Consider the following 23,275-nt stretch of genomic DNA (forward strand, 5'->3'; position numbering starts at 1 on the left):
CAATCTCTTGATCAATGTTATCAGTAGGTTCTCATTCTGACACTTGTTTTATTCCACAGCATTTAAACAGTATAGTTAATCAAGAAATAGGTTTGAATGCTGTTTTTGCTTTACTCAGGCTAAAGCTAATAATAATAAAAATAGGCACGGTGGGTGCATCCGTCCATCCACATAAAGGTTATGCATTCACTAACTGTTCTTAATATTTTGTGCGCCAAAATGCAAGGTGTGAAATAATATTTTCACAGATTAATTACAGTTTTGTTGTGTTTAATTGTCAAATGGACAACATATACACATTTTCACAACAATCCCTATTCTAACATTGGGTGCACAACTGCAAATATCACTTGAAATGATCACAAAAGACTATTGCTACTATTAAACATGTTCTGCTCGCAACATGAACCCTTAAGAGGAGATGGAGAATGTGCTTGTAAGTGGCCAGATATTGCACATTCAAAAGTCTTTGGCATACTTTCACAAACTGTTTAACACATACAAATAAATAGGATAGATGATTGGAACTGTTCATTGCAGAGATGACTTCAGCACCCTCATTAGTGACCAATACATTAGGAGTGTTTACAATGCAAGTTGAAATACCGAACATTTCATATTATCCAATAAAAAGTATCTCATGCCTGTGAACATTGCCCAGTTTCTAGCATCACAAATTGTTATTCAAATAAAATGCTAAATGAAATGCACATTTAAAAATAGACTTCAACAATACAAACATAAGAATTGGCTTCTGGAGTTTTCCTGAATGAGTCTAAGCTCAGCAACATACATAAAATGACCTTTTGGCAAACCCATGAAGAGACTCATACTGGCAGGTAAAAACGGTCTAAGGACTGCATCCAAGACCAATGTCCAAGTGATAAACCTCATTGACCACTGATAAAAAAAATACTCAACTGTCTCTAGGCGAGCATCTAAAGACATCTCACCAACTCTAAAGTAAATCTGAATAGGTACTCAAGGGTCAACAAATGACACTGCAATGTATCTGACGCCCCCAGTGGTCCTAAGGCCTTCATGATAGTGGGTGAGGCGTCCGGGGTGCATGAGGGCCCAGCCTTTTCGAGGTGCCTCAACAGAGCAATTATAGCGAATGAACCTGCATCCACCACCCTTTCAGAGGAAAATGAAAAACACAAGCAACAGTCAGAAGACACATCTGGACATAACATTTAACACACTGAGATGGCTCCAAAGTGTCTATGTATAAAGTGTGTATTATGCTAACGTTAAGAGCTCAAAACAGCTTTTAAAGTATAAATGCAAAGGAAGTCACTATTAAAAGATAAATCAAATGATATGTTGTACAATTACGGCGCACAAATGTCTGAAACATTTCTAATACTTAAAACAATTCAGATGGTTACTTAAATTATGAATGATGCAAGGAAAAGTTAGACAAAAAAAAACACATATTTTACACAAGACTTAATGTTTTTGTTTTGAAGTGCAAAGAAGAAAGCATGAGAAGTAACTGAGAAGTCTTTAAAATACAAACAGGCTGGAGTAAACATTCACACTTTCATTCTCTTAATGAAAATTTAGTTGAAGATACATGCTTAGACGCAATCTAAACACAAATGTATATAGAGACTAGGACATTTGAATATAAATGTCTTTATATTCTACATGTGTTTTGCTTAAGGTTACCTTTTTTTTTCTTTCTTTTGAGTGACTTTTGTAACTGTCCAATTGTTTATTTGTTTGAGTTTCCAAATAGACTCGCCTGACACACCATGTCAACCAATGAAGCTAGGGAGGCAACCCATCAGGAATGCCAAGCAAGCTAAATCCATCACAACTCACATTTAGTAACAAGAGCGTCGGTGGTTAACAAATAAGCACCTCAGCATTACACAACCTCACTCACCTGGTAATCAAGTCCCACTTGATTGAGTGCAATGTTTACAGTGAATGTGGACGCATCATGGTGTGGCCTTAAAAGGGGCTGCTCGTCTGGCTTATATCTAACTACAAAGGCCAACTCAAAATGAGCCTGCAAAGAGAGACAGACAACACCAGTGTGATGCAAAGAGTCATGCAAGCATTCACAGAGCTCTAGTCGGCCAGACGGGCCAGTGTGTGTGCTCTTCCACCTCCTGACATACGAAGCGAGGGAAGGAGACTCCATACGCCGGCATTCAGTCCCATAGAAGAGGAAGAAAAAGAGGAAGGAGAAAAAAAAAAAAACCTGCATCCAATCCCTGGTTGCCTCTCACTGTTACCTGTCCATTTTTTTTACCTGGTCTTAATGGGCATAGCACTCATTTACCTGATAATCAGTGTCTTTGCTGTTGAGAGCTACATTAATTGTAAAAGTGGATGCATCATGGTGAGGTGTGAGCAGTGGCTGCTCGTCTGGTTTGTACCTCACCACAAAGTTGAGATATGAAGTGCACTGATGAGAAAAGAGATGTTTGTCAATCAAAACATAACCGTGGAGAATAAAAGCGGAAGATATCTCAGTTAAATAAAATATCTTCAACCATTCAATGTTGTCTCTGGCCATTTAGCTTTTCAATTGTGTTAGATAGACATCTTGTGAATATTTAAATATGTCCACAATGGTTACCCGAATACAACTATTTGTATTTCTCCTTTTCATTACTTCTGTGCCTGAAAGTAAAAAAGTTAAAAGTACTGCCCAATACATTATGAAATTGCCTATTTTGGAAATTAAAGGATACACAATGATTCGAGATACACAAGACTAGAAGAGAGATGTGTTAAATTCTGTAAAGTGCATATTCTAAAGCTCAACCCAGTTGTCTAGTTAGCTCTGTCAAGCTAACTAGACAGAGCTTTATACATCTCATGTACGTTTCATTGCAACTAGCTTTGTAAACAAAATTGTATGAAAAACCTTTAAATGTCATTTTACCTTGGTGTAGTATCCAGGATACATTTTCTCTGTAATTGGTGCAATGTAATCCAATAGTATTTTCTGCCACTCTTTCTCATAGCCCACTTGGTTCATGTGGATATCAATGGTGGGGACATTTTCATAGCCCCCCTGGATCCTTTTGTCCTAAAATAAACAATAATCTTCTTAAATTAAGTTTTGGTCAAGGATTACATATGACTGACATCTTAAATCTTGAACATTTATGAACAGTTGTGTTGTATTTCATTTGGAATGGCAATACATTTGAAGCAGTTGGCTGAAGCAAAGAATTGTAGTTTACATCATTCCTGCCTCCTGACCACTGTCCAAAGTTTTCCATTTCTTCGACAATGTGGTTACAACCAATATCAGAGAAGATAGGGAACCAGTACACATCAGGGCAGGGCTGTGGGGAAAGCCAGGATAAACAAGTGGTTAGAGATGTCTGCTGTACGCTTTGTTCAAAACACCCTCAGGAATATTTTGGTGTAGTTTGTAGATTGGGATCCATTTGCATGACAAGAAAATTCAAAACTCACAGTTTCAATCAGTTTGTCTCTCATTATTCGGGAGTAATTCTCATGAATGTATCTCTCCTCCCAATCCTGAGGAAAATGATAGGAGTCATGCATCGCTACAACATCATGTAATTTTATGAACAACATACTGTGAAGGCCATAAGCAAAATAGGTAATATGCATTGAATTCAAGTATTCAAATCACAAATGTCAAACTTGTAATGAACTCACAACTCAATACTTACCACTAGGTTTTCATATATCTGCCAGAGGTCATTATGTAGATGGTTGGTCTGGTAGTTCTCTGTTGAAAGGATACGCCCAAAGTTGTGCATGTTTGTGACATACATGAAGACTCCCTGAAAAATGTAATGCAAAACAGATTAGTACAATACTTGTACCACCTTAGCTTTCCCTTCATATCATCATATAAAGCTATACATAAGTTGAATCAATAAAGCCCAATACAGCTGAGCAATTTGAATGTGTTGGTTTGACAATCCATTACACCCATCATTAAGTCAACTAACAAATAAACAAACTGACCAATGATTAAGTCTCTTTTGTCAGCCAGATGTTACCTTGTTTCGGACGTTGTGACAGAAAGCCATGTCAGAATCCATGGAGTCTGAGCTGAAGAGGTCCTTAGCGGAGAGTTCTGTCTGAAGGAGGCTGGCCTTTACCAGGTACACACGGGACAGGTAGGGGACGTTCCAAACACCTCTGAACAACCACACCGTATTACATGTTACACATACGCATTTTATTCAAATACATAACTATAAATGACTAGGAGGAACATCACTGCAAAGTACTTGCCAAAAGACAATACATTTGGACTTACACCCTGCGTCCTTGCACAATGTCCACATAGTCCTCGGATCTCGCGTAGTAGCCGTCCGCACTGAGCGCACCCCAGAAGTTGCTCCACAGTCGGGCTGGTCTGGTTATCATTGGTGCAATGATGGGTCTGGAACAGGAGAGGGTTTATCAAAGACTCAAACAGACGTCAATGTAATAAAATCACTAGCTACTGTATGACTCTTGTCCTGTTAAGAGACGGCCAGGCCTATAGTAATTATTGGGCAAATGCACTTACTGATTTTGCTCAATGAGAATTCTGAGAACATCCTCGTTCTTAAGAACCACTTCAATGTCTATGCTGAAGTAATATTCACAGTCCTTGTCCTGACGGCAAAAGTCACTGAGGAGGAAAAACGTGGGAATGTCAAACATATGGAGGCTGAAGAGAACAACTAAAATGGTGCAATACAGCACTAACAACCTTAACTGAAAGAAATAGGGAGTAGATGTTCCCTAATCAGAAGTCAGTTTCAGTTTCCATAAATACCAATGTTAATATATAGTGCAGGGGAGATGTGTAAACTCACAGCCCAAGGTTTCGAGAGGTCACGTGGTCTATGTTCTCCTCAGGACCAATGATCTTCACATTCTGATAGCGTGTCCCATGATCCTCCATAAAAGAACGTACATGCTTCTCATGATGTGGCTCCTGGAAAAAGAGATAACACAGAAAGTAACATAGTAGTTACTACTGGAAACTTGCCACACCAAACCTGAGATTATTTATTGTACAATAATTTATGTTTGGCATAACAGACCACTCATTTGGTTGGAATTATTTTAACCACACAATCTAGCTTCCATATATAGCCCAACATTCCAAAAAGACGGTTCACATCAAAATGTTAACACCAGATTACATGAACCTTAAAATGCATTCATCAAAAGACAGCAATTAAATGATGCTATATTTGTGATTGAGGCATATATCTAGTATATCTGCTTAACATATGTTTTGGGACACGCCTCTCAACATGAAACTACTTGACAACCTTTAATCTTGATATGTGAATTATGACAATTTCATTTCATTTTTGGTGTCAGCATTACATGGCAGATTTTTTGTCTTTTTACTTACATATTATATATTGATTCTTATGCATTTTAACTTGGAGAGGGTTTTGTATTAAAGGGTCCTACACTTGCAGCGCTGTAGCATTCCTTTCCATTGTAACTATACACAGGCAAGTGGGCACATGTGGAAATTTGAACATTTGGAAGATACCAGCTCAGAGGTTGAAGAGTGCATTGTAAACCTGTTACATTCCTCCAACACGATTAACCAAACATATAATATAGTGATTTAACTTAATAAATATGAATTGTGAAAAAGGTGGCATAGGACATTGATTCCTCTCATTTACAAAACATTGAAAGAAAAAATTATTTTTACTTAAAAAATACTTTTAGACTGAACACCAATCAGTTGAGACACAGAATATACCTTCTTCAGCTTCCTCTCACCTGGTTGTAGATAAATAGTTTGAGTCTGTCCATGGGATACTTGAGTTTGAGCAGGCGCTCAAAGAAGACAGTGACAAAGGGAGTGGGCTGCTGAATGTAGATCCCAATGACAACAAGTGGATACTCACTCTCCTGAAGACAAGACAAGTTCAAATTAGAAACAACAATTAGAAAAAAACATTACAAATGTTTGTAGTACACACTTGTGAGTACTCATTGTGATAAAACTGTATGCATGCATGAAGTTTGCTGGTTGAGGTTAGGTTTATTGATGTTCATGTAAATGTCATTTTCAGCATTGTCCTGTTCACAATCTTTTTCACATAATCCTCATTCATATATAGTAAGGATGTGTTTCCCAAAAAATTGCTTTTTACAATGTCACCCTAGTCAAGTCTTTGTAAGGATAGGCGCGCTCTACTTCCAAAATAAAGGCGATTTAGGGTGCGAGTGAAAAAGACTATTAACTTAAAGTAGAAAAAACGATGGCTTACGCCGAAACGCGTCTGTGAATAAACTGGTCAAAATAAGCAATGAGACAAGCTTGAGAGTGCGTTTTTTTCTATTTTAACCCTAGTCAAGTCTGTCAGCTCATCCTTTATATTACTAAAGAAAACAAAGACTTGTTGCTGATGAAATTAGGAGTATTTCCTTTTAAAACATATGCCTTTTATGAGCTTACACACACTAATTAAATAAAGTAAGTTAGTTTGACCTATAACAAAACTCACCTTGAGTGCAGAGAGTGGCCTTAGATCCTTATGACACACTGTGCATCCATGCTCAAATGTCCACACTTTGGGGATATAGTTGCCAAGATAATTGATCTGGAGCTGTAAAACAAGGATGGCCGTTTCGGAGTTAAGGAAGTCTCACATATCCTGTTATAGTAGATGACTGCACTTGCAAACCAAACAATGAAATGGGTGGAAAATTAGAGTGCTACCTTGGTGGGCCCGTTTCCATGAACAATCACTGGTAGTGTATCATAGAGCACATTTCTGGCCCGCACATGCCCATCCTCAAACTTCAGCACCACCTCATCTACACAAACACACATAAATTACATATCTTACTGATTGTCCTTTAGTTTAGGTAGATTCAGGTTGTCAACTTGTACAAGACAATGATACTCACAAACTTTATTTTATATTCAGACCCCTATTAATTTGTTTATTCCTGGAAAGACATCCTAAACTCAATTGTGTCCATAGTCCATAAAAGCACACAGCCCATAACATTAGATAGAATCTTTACTTTGTTAACTGGGGCATAAGGCTGGACTCACACAACAGATGGCACCTCATTATTAGCCAAATTAAAAAGGTCTATAAAGATCTGACTCACTTGGATTTTGGAGGGAAATATCCCAAAGTGGATAGTTACAAAAGAATCCAGTTGATGGATGTGGAGTCAGATGACGTTGGCTCTTTACTCAAACACGCCTCTATAGACACAGCTGTTTTATACTTTACATAATTGAGCTCTGCACTCTCCCAGCATCTGGGCAATGCGTGGAGAAGTTCCCCTACTCCCGCCTTCCCCTTCCTCTCTCGTCCTTGCTGGACTACGTGAGTTGAGGCACATCTCTGTCTCACAGCAAACTCATAAATTCCTAACACAGGCGGCGTATCTAGCGGCAGACAAACGGAAGAGTAAAGATGGCAGGGAGAGTAAAAGAGTAAGAACTCAGGTTTGTAAACTATCCAATGCCAACAAGCTCAGGATATTCATATACAGCACTGTGTGAACCTTGCAGAAGGACAATCCCCTCCATCCCTCATCAAAAGGTTAAACCAGCCAACTATTAGCATACACCAGGAAGTGAAAGCAGGAGGAGGTCTCATTTCCCTTGTTCTTTATTCTCAAGACATGCTGAGCGGAAATGCAGTAAACTAAACAGCAGCTTTGACTATCCACTGAGTAGGAGGTTGGGATAGGCTGAAAGTGTTGTAAAGCAATACATGATGATTTTTAGAATTCAAACTCAGTAAGCAACTACGCTTAAAATGTAATATGCTTACATTTATAAAGTGAACCCTTTTCGTTGTTGTACATGTGACAACTAAAATTGTGTTTACAATTTAACTTACCTAGGGATCCATGAAGATTCTGAAACAATCTGCATTTATGGTCCAGTGTTATATTTATGGATTTCTAAAACAAATCATAACAATGCAATACATACATATTAAATCCCTTAGATATGGTACAGTACTAAATATATAAAATTGTGTACAATTAGAATATATAGTGTAGGATTACTCTTTTCTCAGCGTTGATGTAAATCTTGGTAAAGAAAAGTTGATCACTATCATTGTCTTCTCCTGACCAGTCAGCAACCATCTCTTTGAGGTTGGCAACATAGCCAATGAAACCTGAAGACAAAAAAGATAAGCTGATTCCTGAAATAATTCACTTCATACTGTATATATTTTGGTGCTTATGCTTTTGAACATCACCATAACTGAAATTCTGACATTCTGTTAGAGTTTGTATGGTTACATGTACTTTATATTTACAAGACATACCTCCCGATCCCAGGAACCTCTTGCCTTCTCTAACATGGGGATGCTTATCTTCCAAATGTCTGTCAGGCCAGATGAGGGTTTCAGAGGAGAAGACCACCTGGTGTTTCGTCTGCTGGAATTTTTTCAGCAGCTCTTTGGGACCAGAGGCAAAGACCACATCATAGCTGCACAGAATGAGAAACATAGAAAACACTGTTCCTCAGGGGGGTAAAACCAGTAGCAAGGTTTAACATGTTACTGCTTCGACACTGGCATTCTTTGTAGACATATTTGAGTCATTAAATTCTTCAGAATTACAATGGCTGTTAACCTGGCACATTTTACTCAATAGGGGCAGATGTTTTTTCCAACCTGAAAACTACTTACAAAACTATCTGTAACTGAATGTCCACCTTATTGTGGTGAATTTCACTTGCAAACATTAAACAGTTGATTATCTACCTGTCAATAAAGAGAATTATCTTATCCTCCTCGGTCATTTCCTGCAGAGCGGTTTTTAGGAGCCGTACTTTTTGGCCCCCTCCTGGTGCCGACATGTAGTCCCCACCTTTCCATTTTTCGTCCCTGCCAATCACCTTTAAACCAAGACAGAACAAATATGAAGCCCCCACAATACACGGAATACCTTCCACAATGCACTGACTCATTTCAAGCAAGTCAATTATCAAGAGACAAAGGGTATCTGTTTTCCAACTTTGGCTTCATGACTTTTGCATTCCATCCTGACCATGGTTGGCAGAATAATACTTGGTTTTTAGTAACATAGATGAAGAATTGAATCAATATACATCATTTATTTTCCATACCTTTACAGTGTAGTTAAAGTGCAGAGCAGACCTCATGAAACGCCTAAAGCCATCAGTTTCTTGGGTTGCAACAGTTACAACAAGAAGCTTGCCTGGAAGACATAAGATCTGCATTGCAACTTAAGATATATGGGTATGGAATTTCATTATTCCAGCATTTCTACACAGTAGGTTAATTTCCCTGTTTTGTTGTGACAGGGGTTTCATTATGTTGAAATAATGAACCCCCCCCCCCCCCCCCTCCTCCCTTTTGGCACAGTTTTATATTGTCTTCAACGAAACCTGCCACCCTCATACAGCATCTTGATTTAATAAGCCATTCATTTAACCATGGTTTTCAAGTACTCTTGAGATGAGAAGTTGCCATGTTTAGGTGGAGGGTCTTTTACTACATTACAACATGTGCCTGCTTGCCCACAGAGTTGCTTTACCCCAGTCGAAAATGTTGTCTGTCCATTCTAAGCTACTTTTCCAAAGAAAATTAATGAGATGTTTTAATCGAAATATATTATGTATGTAAGGAAAATCGGCTATCGTTTTCGATCTTAATAGGGCTATAATAAATCTAAATACGTTTTCTATTAGTTTCTGAATGGAGCAGTTTGACCAAACGCAGTTATGTAGGCCTACTCCAGAAGAAAATTTAAAATCCACGCATTCTCTTCACGTCAATTTCCACATTTCTGCAGGATAGGTCGACCGTCCCGTCCACGTCAGCGGCATGGAAGACTCGAGAACCACGGTGTGCATGCATGGCTTTGATTTGTGTTATCGGAAAAGTTACATGGCATAGACGTAAACCTTTCGTTGTATAATAGGGTCCTTGAACTACTCAGATGCAGAGGGTGACAAACTTCTGAAACATTGCATACATGTAAGTTAACATGCAAGATCTTACCTTCGGATATGTCGTGCTGTCCTGTAGCACCTATCAGTGGTACAAATGTTAGCGGTAAGAACCAAGCGATGAGTGAAAGTGCAAAAGTTTTCATTTTTGGTTTCAAACTATACAGCTGTCTCACAACATTAGTGATACCAGCCCAAAATGAAGCTACCGGTATAACGGATTCCTTAGTTCTTAGTTTGTTTATTCTCCCACAAGTAGGCTAATCCCCTCCCATTTTCGTGAAATTCAGTCTCACTCCTCCCCTCCGACTTACATTTAGTCATCTTATATTTAGTCATTTAGCAGACGCTCTTATCCAGAGCGTCTTATTGTATTGATAGCTGTCAGATTTTCAATCGTTGCAATTTCACTTAATTAAATCACAACTTCTTTGTCCAATTTGCTAACACAGACTTGTTTAATTCTTGGTCAGCGGATTTGTTTCTATTACGCAAGTAAGAGGCTCCATTGACTTTTAATTGGGCTATTATTAGAGACAATTTACAGCCTATAACTATAATTTCATAATAGTCTCATATATTGACTATATTGATGTTGAGGCTTTGCATTTACATTCTCCAAAGTTCACTTAAGATATTGTAAATGACGCACGACTCGAGTCTAGACTACGTGACAGAGGGCACGTAACAAGCATTTAAAATAGCTTGTTTGTATAAAAAATAAAAATTATAAGAGAAAAAAAAGGAATTCACAATTCAAAATCCCAAATGAATCAGTATTGTTAATGCTTTAACTCTCAGCAAGATTTGTATTGTTTTTGCATTATACATTTTAAATACACATTTTAGCACTGCTATCGCAACTTTCTAGAGCAATATATGGAGTGTCGCAAAAAACTAACGTCGAAGTGTAAGTCACGACACTTCCGGGTGCTGTCAGCCATATACTCACGTTGCCTTACGGTAATTTTTGTAAACCCAGAAGTGTCATCGAGAGTTCTGTATAGGAATAATGATATAAATAACTGTTACATCAAGAAAGATGACATTTAACAAGCACTAGAAGCAACCAACGAATGACCAGCAAATGCAGCCTTTGGGCAGTGTGACAATAGTCATGATGTGAGAAAAAATTAAAACTTTCGCCTGATTAGCAGCGCGTCGCTAGTCATCCAGTGAAAGACGCAATAGCTAGCTAGCAAGCTTGCTGGCTTAAATCCAGCTTTTACTACTGGTGCTAACTAGGTATGTTGATATCAAGTAGTGTTTGACGTTATTAGCTGTAATTGTAAAGAATTAGGTAAGGTTGGTTGAGTTTGTTCGACAGTAACGTTTACCAGTTTGCCATTGCTTAAAATCAGATGGTAAGAGGACTAGCTTGCTAGTCAACTTTTCAAACTCGGTCTCTACTAACCTTTTAAGTCCGTTTAAATGGTCAGATTCAGCCAATAATTAGATGCCCACGCATCTACTTGCAACTAAAGAAAACCTTTATGTACTGCTGAGTTGACTTTTTTGCCTGCCAATCGTTTTTTTGAATCCCAAAAAATTAAATACATTATGTGGCTGCAACAAAGATTAAAGGGTCTGCCAGGGTTGCTGTCAAGCAGCTGGGCGAGAAGACTCCTCATTGGACTGTTAATTTTTCTAATCTTCTACTGGTACCTAGGCTCGGATGGTGCATTGAGGCTCTTTGGTAGTTCAGCTCAGTCAGGTGGAGTTGCTGGGCAATGCCTACAGACTGAAATCCACCGGTGGAAGTCCCTTGTTGAACGAGGGGAAGGAGTTTACAGCACACCTCTGGAGAAAGTAGACACACCATTTGTATCAGGTAATGGCCACATCCTGGTTGATATCGACTCTAATAAACTCTGGGTAGCCTCATCCACTCAGCCTGGCTCTGCCCCTGTGCACCAGACAGAGTATTCCCCAATAGTGGGCGTTCATCTTCCTGGCAAGCGAGCAGAGGCCCAAGCTACCATGTTGTGGTTTCGCAAAGGGGCTGTCCTGTCGGTCCGGTGTCTTTTACCAAGCACCTCGCAGTCCGTCCGTGACTGTGTCACCATCAGGGAGGAATTCATTGCTCATCGCAGCCGCCCTAACGTGTTCCTGCAGAGGATCCACGTTAACAACCCTTCAGACCGGACTGCCACCTTGGAAGTTTCCTCTGAAACTCCTGCATTTGGGAGTAAGTTTTCTGCCAGTGTGGAGAAGATGGAGGAGAAGGACATTGTTCTGTCATCAGGGAGAGTTCTGCTAGAGAAGAATCGCATTGTGCTGGTGGTGGTGGCTACCAAGAAGCTGAACAGTAGGATCCAAGTCCTGGCCAAATCTGAGTATTCAGACAATGTGTTATCTGTGGTGTGGACCTCAGAACCCATTGAGTCTTCTAAACTGGAGGAGACCTTCACCAGGTTGAGAGACGGAGTCAAGAAGGAGATGGGGGAGCTCCTGAGAGCAGATGTAGAAGATGTGGTTCAGGACCATCAGCAGGCTTGGATGGACCTCTTCATCTCGGGTGAGTTTTTTTGCCAAGGTTTATATTAAAACACAATTTTTTTTATCTTTAAGATTTAACAAGTTGCTAAATATATTCTCTACATGTAGAAGTGAAATAGAGTTACGTAATAAGAAAACAATAGATAAGTGACTACGAGCCTACAATGTATTAACTTCACCAAGAATATACTTTATTTGATTGTTTATTAATGTTAGATGTCGTTTGTTCCCATTTGTGTCTCGTTAGGGGTGGAGATGAAAAAGATCACTGACTCGCACACGCCGTCGAGCCACACGGTAAACACCACCCTCTACTACATCCTGTCGTCCACCACGGCACCCCTGCTGGACCGGAGGCTTGGCGGGGAGGAGCATGCCCGTCTGGAGTCCAGCCTGAACTACGCTGACCACTGCTTCAGCGGCCACGCCACCATGCACGCTGAGAACCTGTGGCCAGAGCGCGTCAGCAGCGCAGCACAGATCCTTCAGCTGGTCACCCTGTGGACACTCACACTCCAGAAGAGGGGTTGCAAGGTTCTGGTAGCGGCTGGTGCTCATGGCTTAATGCAGGGCATGGTGCTCAGTTTTGGCGGTCTCCAGTTTACCGAGAACCATCTGCAATTCCAAGCAGACCCAGACGTTCTACATAACAGCTACTCGCTTCGAGGGATCCATTATAACCAGGATTTGATCAACTTAGCAGTGTTGCTGGATGCAGAGGGGAAGCCTTTTCTCCATGTGTCTGTGAAACCACAGGAGAAGCCTGTGCAGCTGTACGCTTGTGAAGCAGGATGCATGAACGAGCCTGTGGAGCTGACATCAGAAGTCAAAGGTCACACGTTCCCTGTGATGGTGACACAGCCGATCACACCACTGCTGTACATCTCCACAGACCTGCGCCATTTGCAGGACCTGCGCCACACTTTGCACCTTAAGGCCATCGTGGCCCATGAGGAGCACATGGCAAACAGATACCCCGGGCTGCCCTTCATCTTCTGGTTCAGCGTGGCATCACTCATCACCCTCTTCCACCTCTTTCTCTTCAAGCTCATCTACAACGAGTACTGTGGTCCTGGCGCCAAGCCTCTCTTCAGGAGCAAGGTATAAACACACAACAAAATGCGTTGAACTGAAAAGACAACCTCAAAATGACACTATTTTTCTGCGGTTAGCTTAACATTTGTCTGTTGGCAAAGATTTCCCTTTTCTGTTTCAAACCTCCTCTGGTGTGTGTTTTTCTCGGTGTATCTGCTTGGTATATTTTGGAGTGTGAGTGCGGACAATTTTCTGATTGTGTGCTTTGGATGTCCAGTGGATTTGCAGTGGGTTGACATAGTTGCGGTAAACATCTTCCCCCCTTTTCCCCGCTAACTAGAGACTTATTTTTGTTATTTGTTAAAGGAATCAATTAAAAACCAATAGGCTAACTTAAATCTAAGGAAATACACAATGTTTGTGAAACTTTCAAAAGCTTACTAAAACAATTTTATATCATTGAAAGCACCAGTAGTAAGCACCTACACCGTATTTAAGATAATACTGTAGTTGTTGATGAAGTTTGGTTTGGGACAATAATTAATATTTTCCAACATGTACTATTCATTATTACATTTTCTGACAAGAATTTTGGCTGTAGCGTCAGTGGGTAAAATAAGTGATCTTTTCATTCACAGTTATTCATCTGTTCAGTACTTTTACTGGTGCCTTCAATCATTCTCACACTCGTATGAAATGGGGTTTCTTTGTAAATATTTCAACCTGCGGCAGTTTTTTGTTGCTTGTGCTTCAGTAGTTGTTTTTACCACCTCAGTTTGACAATAAAAAAAATATTTCAGTGAGAAAAGAAAAAAATACTTAATATAAAGAACAAGATAACAATTGGAAATTCAAGTGGGGTGGTACTAACAAGGAAAAAACTAAAATGTCTTTGCTGCCTGTCCTCTGTCATATAAAGTAGGCTAGTCCACTACTTGGATTGGAAGAGATGATGTGTGTGGGTGATGCCCTGGGAACCATGAGACACATCTACAGTGAGTGGTGCTCAGCTGTCTGATCAGCTTGGACTTGGACAACTATGCCTATCTTATTTGCTTTTTGTTCATTCTTTGTGTTTTGGATGGTGTTTTATATTGATTCACTTTTTATTAAATTAATGATGCATTTACAGGTTGACTTTGCCTCATTAATGTTCAGTCTAAGCCAAGATTGATGATTGATTACCAGCTCATACCACCATGGCACTTTGCAAACAACTGAAAGGATTGGATGAATAAGCAATACAGTAAAAGCACCACGCAGCAATGCGTTGAAGCTATTACTTAATTGCACATACAATCCTATCAGATCTACACTATACAAGTGCTTACGGGTGGAGTCGATTTGAATTTGGGATATATTGACTGCTTCAGTAAACCATCCTGAATTTCTGCTTCCTGTTTCTAATCTCCCCCCTTTGACCTTACCAGGTGACGAAGACAAGTGAGGAAATGACTCCTTAGGAATGCAACCATCTCAACAGGTGCAGATAGCTGAAATACTGCCTGAGTGAACGTATGAAGTGTTATGGGTTCATTAAATGGCTGTGAACTTTGATTGTTATAAGTTTGTTTATGCAGTTGACACCAAGTAAATCTCCTAACTAAATTCCACTTTATCTCCAGGGCCATTTCCTCATAAACGCTTCCACTCTATTTGACAAGACAATCCCTCTGTTTGAGCTTGTCATCCAATCAGAGTCACTGGATTACCACAATACACATGAAATTGGAGTCAATCTCCAGTCATCATTATTTAAAAATGTTACCTCTTACCTGCTGAGCAAGCCTTTTTATGGTCATTCGTGGGGGACATCTGTTATTACCTTTAGTAGGCTACATACATTTATTTGAAAAATATGAAGAAATTATATGATGACAGGATTATATTCTAATAGTCTTATTCTCTTGATTGTTAATCTTATTTGCAGGTTACAAGCAATGTTTTGAGAGCCATTATTTTCAATATTTGTGCTTTGAGGACCAAATACTTTCAACTACATTGAATGGATTTTCTCTGTCTTTTTTACCCAGCCTGTACCTTCTGATTGTTAGTGAAATCTTAATCCTAAATTGCATTCCTGCTTTTACATTTACTTGGGTATTTGTGAACGCATGAATACATCCTTAAATTACATTGATTAAGGCTTTAGAATGTATTTTGAAATTATTGAAGTGAATATGGTCGGGGTTTAGTATATCAAATATTCTTTAAGATTTGCATATTTATTTTTAAAATATGTTTGAATAAATGTGTGTATATGTTTACCATAAATTACCATATGAACTGTTTCTCTCAATTTCTCAAGAGTTGGAAGTGAAATGTATTGTTTTTTTTCTGGTTTTTCAAATTATTGTATTGTTTCAGAGTATTTTAAGGGCTTTATACTAATTATTTGGGTTTTTATGATAATCTGCTGAGTGTGCCTTAAATTAATTTTGATTACACATTATGGTCTGCACTTGAATATTGTTTTGATAATGTGAATTGGGAGTAAAAGGTATATGTTATTGTAGCTTGAATCAAATGTCAATAAAAATATAAAATAAATAAGTTACATCTAAGTATGCTGACAGGAAGGTTTAAATGTAGGCTATTTGTGAAACGAAAGTATTTTATGTAATAAAGTAGCCTATGCTACATGGAGGTTGCATATAGGTCATGGTCTGCAATTATTTTTGAAAAATACAATGTGTATGTTTTTGTTAATTGTTTTTTTAACGCAACAGTAGAACTTGATTAAAGATTAACGACACGCTTTTTATCATCCAAATTCTACTGCTAAAGCAAATGTAGTTTGTTTCAAAACAACACAAAACCATTCGTGTCACGATTTTTTTTAAATGCTTTTGAATAGCCTAATTGGGACAAAATGGACATAATGTTTCTAAGCATAATTGTCCATATTTAGGTTAACAATAGATTGTCCCAGCTGGCATGTAGTCCCTTGATTTAACAGAAGCACTTCAAAACCAGGCTATACCGTATCTCAACAACACCTCCGCGAGAGGAAGTCCTCCCTCAGGACAACCCAATCATGGATAAATTATTTCACAATCGCAAGATATGCTAATATAAAAATTATATAGCCTACACTCTTAAACGTTTTAGGCTTATCTGATAAATTTAGATTATGTTGTAGGCTACCCCTAAATCTGATTGTGGTCTAATAGCCAATTCAACAGTTAAACACATAGATAGGCTACATTTGGGTCGTGTCTTGCTAAAAACGAAATTGCCAGGCTACAGGCCGAATTCTCTCATGAAATGGAAAGGTTAGACGGTCACAAGACATGTCTTCGTAATTTGTGAATAACCCTACAACAGTTTATATCGAATGAAATGTGCAAATGTATCTGTCCAAACAAGAGCCCATGATCGAACTCACGTCAGGGGTTGCTTGCATCTCATTACGCATTATCCGACGGAGGATGAGACAAGCAGTCTGCACACAAATGACAAGACAATTGTAATAATGGCTACCTCTAGCCCACAGCTGAAAATGTTGCATTTTACATCTGGATGAAGAGTGAGTTCCATGTCATCGTTTGAGTAGGCTACATGAAAAAAGAATGTTTTGCATCTGGGACCCTGTCCTCGGCATCTCTGAAAGGGACATTCACCAAAATTCGAAGCAGGAGGCACAGAAAGAGAAGGGTTGCTCCAAAGACTCACGAAGACTCTGACAGTGACTGCGATATTTGCAGGTGTGTTTTAATTTGCTTCAAATATTAAGATACGCAAAATGTCTATTCTAGCTTCAAGTTTGTAGCTTTTAGCCTGTTTAGCGACTTATGCAATGGTATTTAGGCTATATTAATTTAGGTCAAAATAATAATGCAATCTTATCATAAAACTAAATTAACTTATATGTCCCATGTCTGATTTAGTAATTATTGTGTTTAATATAGTTTGGGGCAAACAAAGGGAGCTAAGATTGAGCTTATTTTGTAGCAATATTTTGAATGTTTCAGAAGAATTTAAATCAATCAAACGGATCTTTTGCAGGGGCTCGTTATCTCCGTGCCTTGGTAAAAGCCGCACAGTTCGTCGCATTCTAACAGCTTGTCTCATGTCTTTTCTGGCATTACTTGGCTCCGTGTCCATTGACCTGCACTCCCACTTGAACCTGTTGCACACCACAGACGCTGCTTTGGACGAGCTAACCTCGTGTAAGACTAAAACATATCTCAGACTTTTTGATGAATTTCAAAATATGAGAAAACTATGCAACAAGTACAGAGACAATGAAACATACCAACAAGCGTGTAAGAGTCCACCGGCCGTCATTTTGCCGGCATTAATTCAAGTGTGCGCAGAAATGAAACAGCAAACCAACGCCAAGGGCCTCTCCTGCAGCATGGAACTGGCGGGGTTTTGTCGTGAGACGAGTGATGATCTATCACAGTTCATTAACGAAACATGGGAAACTGCGGACTTAAATGACACTGACAAGTCATTTTTCTCCTTAACCATGCATAGACTTTTGGATACCTGGGGCACTGTACAAGATGATATTATCAAGGTCAAGCAATATTCATACTGGACTGATGTATTTGCTCTCAGACTTCTGGTAATATTCCAGGAGCTTAACCACCAGTTATGTGAACTCCCCTCCTTAGGAACTCACGTGGACTTCCAATTTAAGTGGGCCCATATACTTAGCCACCTAGCCTTCACCAAACTCCTGTCTGAAAGACTGAATGGCTGCTGGGTAGAGAACATAGACGAGAAACTCAACTTTACCGATCATTTAAAAGAAGCATATATTTTAGACTTGACACCCTGGTATATCTCTGGAGAAAGGACAGATGAAGCCATGGCTGGGTCCCAGACTGGCATTGAGGCCCTGAAGGACACCCAAGGATGCCTGCTTGCCCACGCAGTGCCAGCCTTGAGGCTGGCATCCCGAACAATGTTTTCAAGTTTTAGCATGAGGATTTGCCTGTTGGCGATGGCTTGCCTCATTTATCCAGTGGTACTGGTGTCCTTCAAGCAGGTGACAGAGTGGATTCAGAACTATGCCCGCAGCCTGAAGGAGAAGACTGAGGATCTGAAACGCCAGAGGCAACTGGCTGAAAATCTCCTGCACCAAATGCTTCCCAAGTCAGTAGCAAAGCAGCTTCGCCAGCAAAAACACGTAGAGGCTGAAAGCTATGAGCAGGTGGGTTCTGGTCAATGAAGTAACATTACAATCAATGCAGGTGTCACTGTCATGTTTGCTTCCATGCATGGTTCTCTTGAAGAGTTTCTAAACAGAAAAGGTGTATATTTGTTATATTGCATAGTTCTATTGGCATTTGATTATTTTTTTACCACTTACAATACACTAGTAATGTGTTGATAACTACTTTCAGGTTCATGGGATACCCAGTTTTCCTTAGCATAATGTGAAATTTAATGTCATAAGGTCCTGTCTCCCCTTCACTTTTAACATTTAACCAAATAAAAATGAGAATGGTCCGTGTGATGTGAAGAGACTATGCTTGTGTGATACATTGGCAAGATCACCCAACATTCTGAATGAACACATGGGTCCGCTTTCTTTGTTCTTATTGTTGTCGTAATTACCTATAATTACAGTATTCCATATTCATTAGGAGATAAAACAGGTTATGTGGGTGAAAATTGTATCTAGCTCATTGAGGGGCTTGAAGCAGCTGTGCCAAAAGCACTCTGTTCAGGTTTATTATTTAATGTGATCAGGGCTGTTTTCACACACACTCTTAAGCCCCATGAAACATTCTGCCAAGAGCAAGGAAAACAAAAGCTGTGTACAGAATCTTCAAATTCATCTACAACAAGACTTTCACTTTCAGTTTTTGAGAGGTTTCATTCAGAAAGGAAATTCACTTTCTTTCTTAGCACCCCCTCATAAAATATGTGGAAAGTGAATACAAGGTATGATGAATTCAGAAACTGTATTTCTTATTCCAAATAATTCATTTTCCTTGTTCCCTAGGTGACCATTTTCTTCTCTGATATTGTGGGATTCACTTCTATATCTGCCTCCTGCACTCCTTTACAAGTAGTGGAGATGCTGAATAACCTGTACATGTGCTTCGACACGCGTATCGACTCCTATGACGTCTACAAGGTAAAAGTGAGCCTGCAAAAAAAGAAAATATTGTCTACAGTCCAATACCTCATTACTGATTTTTGCAAAGCATAATTGATGCATCCCACCATTCAGGTGGAGACTATAGGAGATGCCTACATGGTGGTGAGTGGGTTACCAGAGAGGAATGGTGACAAGCACGCCGACGAGATTGCCAAGATGTCCCTGGACCTGGTGGCAGCAGTCAGGCAGGTGCTCGTCCCACACATGCCCAACAAGAGTCTGCAGTTAAGGGCAGGCATACACACAGGTGAGACGGTTATTTTCCTTTCCATCTGGCACAAAGGTTATTGTATAAAATATAACAAAGCTACCTGCGCCATTGCATTGCTGTCGTTGCTCTAGGTCCTTGTGTGGCAGGTATAGTAGGCTACAAGATGCCCAGATACTGCTTGTTTGGAGACACTGTCAACACTGCTTCCAGAATGGAATCCACTAGCCTGCGTAGGTCAATTTATTTTAACACAGTGTATCTCCCACGAACGTAGCCACTGTATTTCACACACACACACACACACACACACACACACACACACACACACACACACACACACACACACACACACACACACATACACACACACACACACACACATCCTCTGAAATGTACAGTAAATGCACATCTCCATAAGATGTTCCATATCTACATAGCTTTATGTTGACTTTTCAGTCAGTTCAAAACAGTGTGAGTGTGTTTGTGTGTGTGTGTGTGTGTGTGTGAGAGAGTGTGTGCATAATGTGTGTGTGTTTTCAGCCCAAAAGATCCATGCCAGCTCAGCTACCTACCTGGCTCTGATGAAGGACAATGCCTATGAGCTCCAACTCAGAGGAGAGATAGAGGTCAAGGTGAGATTCAGTGTTTCCTTCACCAAACAACACTGCACCATTCCTTCCCAGTCTGAACACACATTAGTAAAAATGTATTATGGCACTATGGTCATTCTAAAGGGTCTAGTGTGGGGTATATCATGTTCATCTTGTGGTAGTCTAGAAACTACCTCCTCCACACAATACACACAAGACACACACACACTTAACAGAAATGTGATGGTTTTGAGTGACATTTCTCCGGTTAATTAGTCTGAATTGACTCTGCATAATTAAACACTTGATTATAGGTTGAGAGGTGTTCTTCAACCGTCTCTTGTGAGTTAATGTCACGATAGTTGACACTCCTAATTATTGTAACAATGGAATGTTGATTTTTCCTGAAGTACTGTACAAAGTTTTAATACACTGAAGAAACACTTAATTGTTAATATTAATCCTTCAAAATGTGAAGGTGTTTTGACTGATTTAAAAAACAAAAACAGTTGTCTTCTTCAACTGAAAAAGTAATTAAGGTGTTTGTATCCATCAAAAAATCTGTCCCTTCTTTTTTTAAGGGTAAAGGCAAAATGAACACATACTGGCTGATTGGGCATAAGAACTACAGTGTCCAGAATGACAGCCTGGTGTGCCACTGGAACCCCAACATGGCCAGAAAGAAAAAGACTCTTATTGGAAGCGAGGGCTCTATGGGAAATGTATGCTATGTTTATATTGTACCTGATTGGTGTCTTGAGTGTCCATATACTTTCAACCGTGTTTTACTAGATAGTGTCATTCAATCTAGTATAGTCCTGTATATATATAGTATACGTATATGTAGAATAATTAGTGATAATTTGTAAATGTTTTGTTAAAGAGCTTTGCCTTGGAATCATTATTTATTTCTCTCTTGTTATTCACACCTTCTTCTACCTCTTCCCGTCTCCCTTGCTCCAAGTCCTGCGCAACAGTGCAGAGCATTAGTGAGAACACCACCACTCCCATCTCCCTTCTGGAAGGGGCCCCACCCTCTGGCTCCACACAGCCCTGCCTCCAGCCCAGTACCCAGGGTTCCGCAGGCCCCGGCCTGTGTGTGTCTGCCCAGGTGGAGCCCTGCGCCAGTAGTTTTGGAGCCCTGGGCTCCCTGATCGGGGGTCTCCAAGGGGGGAGTGATGGTCCATTGCCCAGGGAGAAGAGGACCCATGGAGGGACAGGGGACAAGCCTGACCTGCTGCCTGGTTCCATCGTTCACATGTAAAATAAGGTTTTGAAGTTTAGATGTAAATTTGTGATTTTTTTATTCATTAATGCATTTAGATTTTGGTTGTATTGTGTTGTAGTGTATGTTTTACAGGCTGTAAGGCTGTAAAACTGTTAGTTTTGATTAAAATAAGGAGATTTAACCAGAACATTACCAACTGACTCTTTAGTCCATCCTTAAATTTGCACTGGAAGATTAAACTACATGGATAAAGAAATTTCCCAGCTAAAATTATATCAGGCATTGTAACTGTTCATCATTCAGCAACCTGATACATTTGAATAATTTCAGGATTTTAGCATCCTTTTTGTTATTTGAAATTTGTACACAAGAGAAACATGTTTTGGTGTGGCTTCTCTGAGGGACCATGATTGACATGAGGAGCTTTTTTGGTTAGGTTTAGATTTAGAAATAAAGGCTTACTAACCGCCTGTTTAATGATGCATGTGTTTTGTCATATAATGGATCAATGAAATATTTATACGTTTGAAATCCAGTCTAACCACAAGAGGGCAATGTTTGATCATATCTCAACCCAGCCCTGCAGTCCTGGATAGTTTGTTTGTCCACTGACTGAATGCCATGACAATGCATGTAACCTGTGTGGCTTGGTTCAAACAGCTTTGAATCAGTACTTTAGTTTAGTTTTCTTGGATCTGGTAGAATGGGTTGCCTGCTGGGAGTGCCACAGGTACACATCACATGACTCAAGCTGTGTTGGTCTGTAAACACTGTGGCTGTGAACCACTCGCAGGCATGACACCCACACAGAGAGGAGAGTGGTGTGACTGGAACCATCACAGATCATTGTTCATATTCTACAACCTTATATATTTTAGTAACTTTTTGTCAAATGGAAAAATATTCATCTGTTTGCAATTTGTTACGCAATCAATCAAAACCCAGAGATTATTTGTGCCATTGTCTAGTGTCCCCAAACTGATTGGTGATATCTATGGATAGCTCTTGTTAATTCCTTATTGTGAAACAACTGCAACCTGGGCTGTTGAATGCCAAGATGGCATTTACCTCACATGCAGGCAAACAGCAGCTACAAACGTCACCTCTGTGTAATTAAGCCACATGTGAACCACAGGGCATATCATGGCTTGCTGAATTAACACCCAACACACTACTATGAAATGGAGAGGAGCCCTTGTCGCCTACTGTAGGAGAGACAAGTAGGTTGAAACAAGACCTCAACTTTGTTCTACAATAATGAGGGAACAGCTGAACAGAGTACCAATTTGTTGGAGGTCCTTTGCCAACCTGACTGATGCCTCTCTTCTTCTCTCCCCCTTAGTTTCTCTCCATTCTCACTTTTCTTTCTCTCCCCCTGCACAACTCCCCCCCCCCCCCCCCCCCAACATTCAGTTGTGTCCTTGCTTTGTGTTTTCCAATCTCTCCCTCCCTCTCTATTACATCTCCGTTTTTCTGCAAGCCACATGTCAGGCACACTCACTTGTCCTGAGGTGTGGAAGGGGTGGGATCATTGGTGGAAATGACTCTTGTGTTGCATTCCGCCCTGATAATAAAACTGTCACGGGGGGACAGCATGATGACTAGATCACATAGGCGCCCCTTCTGTTTCTTTCTTTTTTTTCTTTCTTTTTCT

General features: G+C 39.8%; 3 protein-coding genes across 5 annotated transcripts; 2 read left to right on the plus strand and 1 right to left on the minus strand.

The window, feature by feature from the left end:
- Window positions 1-264: 264 nt before the first annotated feature.
- On the minus strand, window positions 265-10,158 carry plod1a (procollagen-lysine, 2-oxoglutarate 5-dioxygenase 1a). Of its 2 annotated transcripts, none has more exons than XM_067239933.1 (19): window positions 9,990-10,158; window positions 9,092-9,183; window positions 8,727-8,860; window positions 8,286-8,449; window positions 8,020-8,132; window positions 7,848-7,911; window positions 6,701-6,798; window positions 6,486-6,587; window positions 5,755-5,886; window positions 4,818-4,939; window positions 4,526-4,630; window positions 4,271-4,396; window positions 4,008-4,149; window positions 3,672-3,785; window positions 3,448-3,513; window positions 3,210-3,314; window positions 2,906-3,052; window positions 1,895-2,020; window positions 265-1,137 (listed from the first exon to the last, which is right to left on the minus strand). In XM_067239933.1, exons 1-19 carry the CDS (start codon window positions 10,081-10,083, stop codon window positions 982-984), a joined length of 2,202 nt encoding a protein of 733 aa, XP_067096034.1. In that variant the 5' UTR covers window positions 10,084-10,158; the 3' UTR covers window positions 265-981. The 2 variants fall into 2 exon arrangements, with proteins under 2 accessions (XP_067096034.1, XP_067096035.1); XM_067239934.1 differs by lacking the exon at window positions 1,895-2,020 and adding an exon at window positions 2,297-2,422.
- Window positions 10,159-10,932: 774 nt separating this feature from the next.
- On the plus strand, window positions 10,933-16,122 carry kiaa2013 (KIAA2013 ortholog). 2 transcript variants are annotated; one of them, XM_067240654.1, is made up of 4 exons: window positions 10,933-12,455; window positions 12,684-13,537; window positions 14,902-14,954; window positions 15,097-16,122. In XM_067240654.1, exons 1-3 carry the CDS (start codon window positions 11,498-11,500, stop codon window positions 14,932-14,934), a joined length of 1,845 nt encoding a protein of 614 aa, XP_067096755.1. In that variant the 5' UTR covers window positions 10,933-11,497; the 3' UTR covers window positions 14,935-14,954; window positions 15,097-16,122. The 2 variants fall into 2 exon arrangements, with proteins under 2 accessions (XP_067096755.1, XP_067096754.1); XM_067240653.1 differs by having other exon boundaries at window positions 14,902-16,122.
- A 2,303-nt stretch (window positions 16,123-18,425) lies between these two features.
- On the plus strand, window positions 18,426-21,657 carry LOC136945312 (atrial natriuretic peptide receptor 1). The gene is made up of 7 exons (XM_067239074.1): window positions 18,426-18,635; window positions 19,434-19,568; window positions 19,665-19,839; window positions 19,935-20,033; window positions 20,344-20,435; window positions 20,975-21,115; window positions 21,358-21,657. Exons 1-7 carry the CDS (start codon window positions 18,426-18,428, stop codon window positions 21,655-21,657), a joined length of 1,152 nt encoding a protein of 383 aa, XP_067095175.1.
- Window positions 21,658-23,275: the final 1,618 nt, after the last annotated feature.

The sequence above is a fragment of the Osmerus mordax genome, chromosome 7 (genome assembly GCF_038355195.1).
Source record: "Osmerus mordax isolate fOsmMor3 chromosome 7, fOsmMor3.pri, whole genome shotgun sequence".
Classification (NCBI taxonomy): Eukaryota; Metazoa; Chordata; class Actinopteri; order Osmeriformes; family Osmeridae; genus Osmerus; species Osmerus mordax.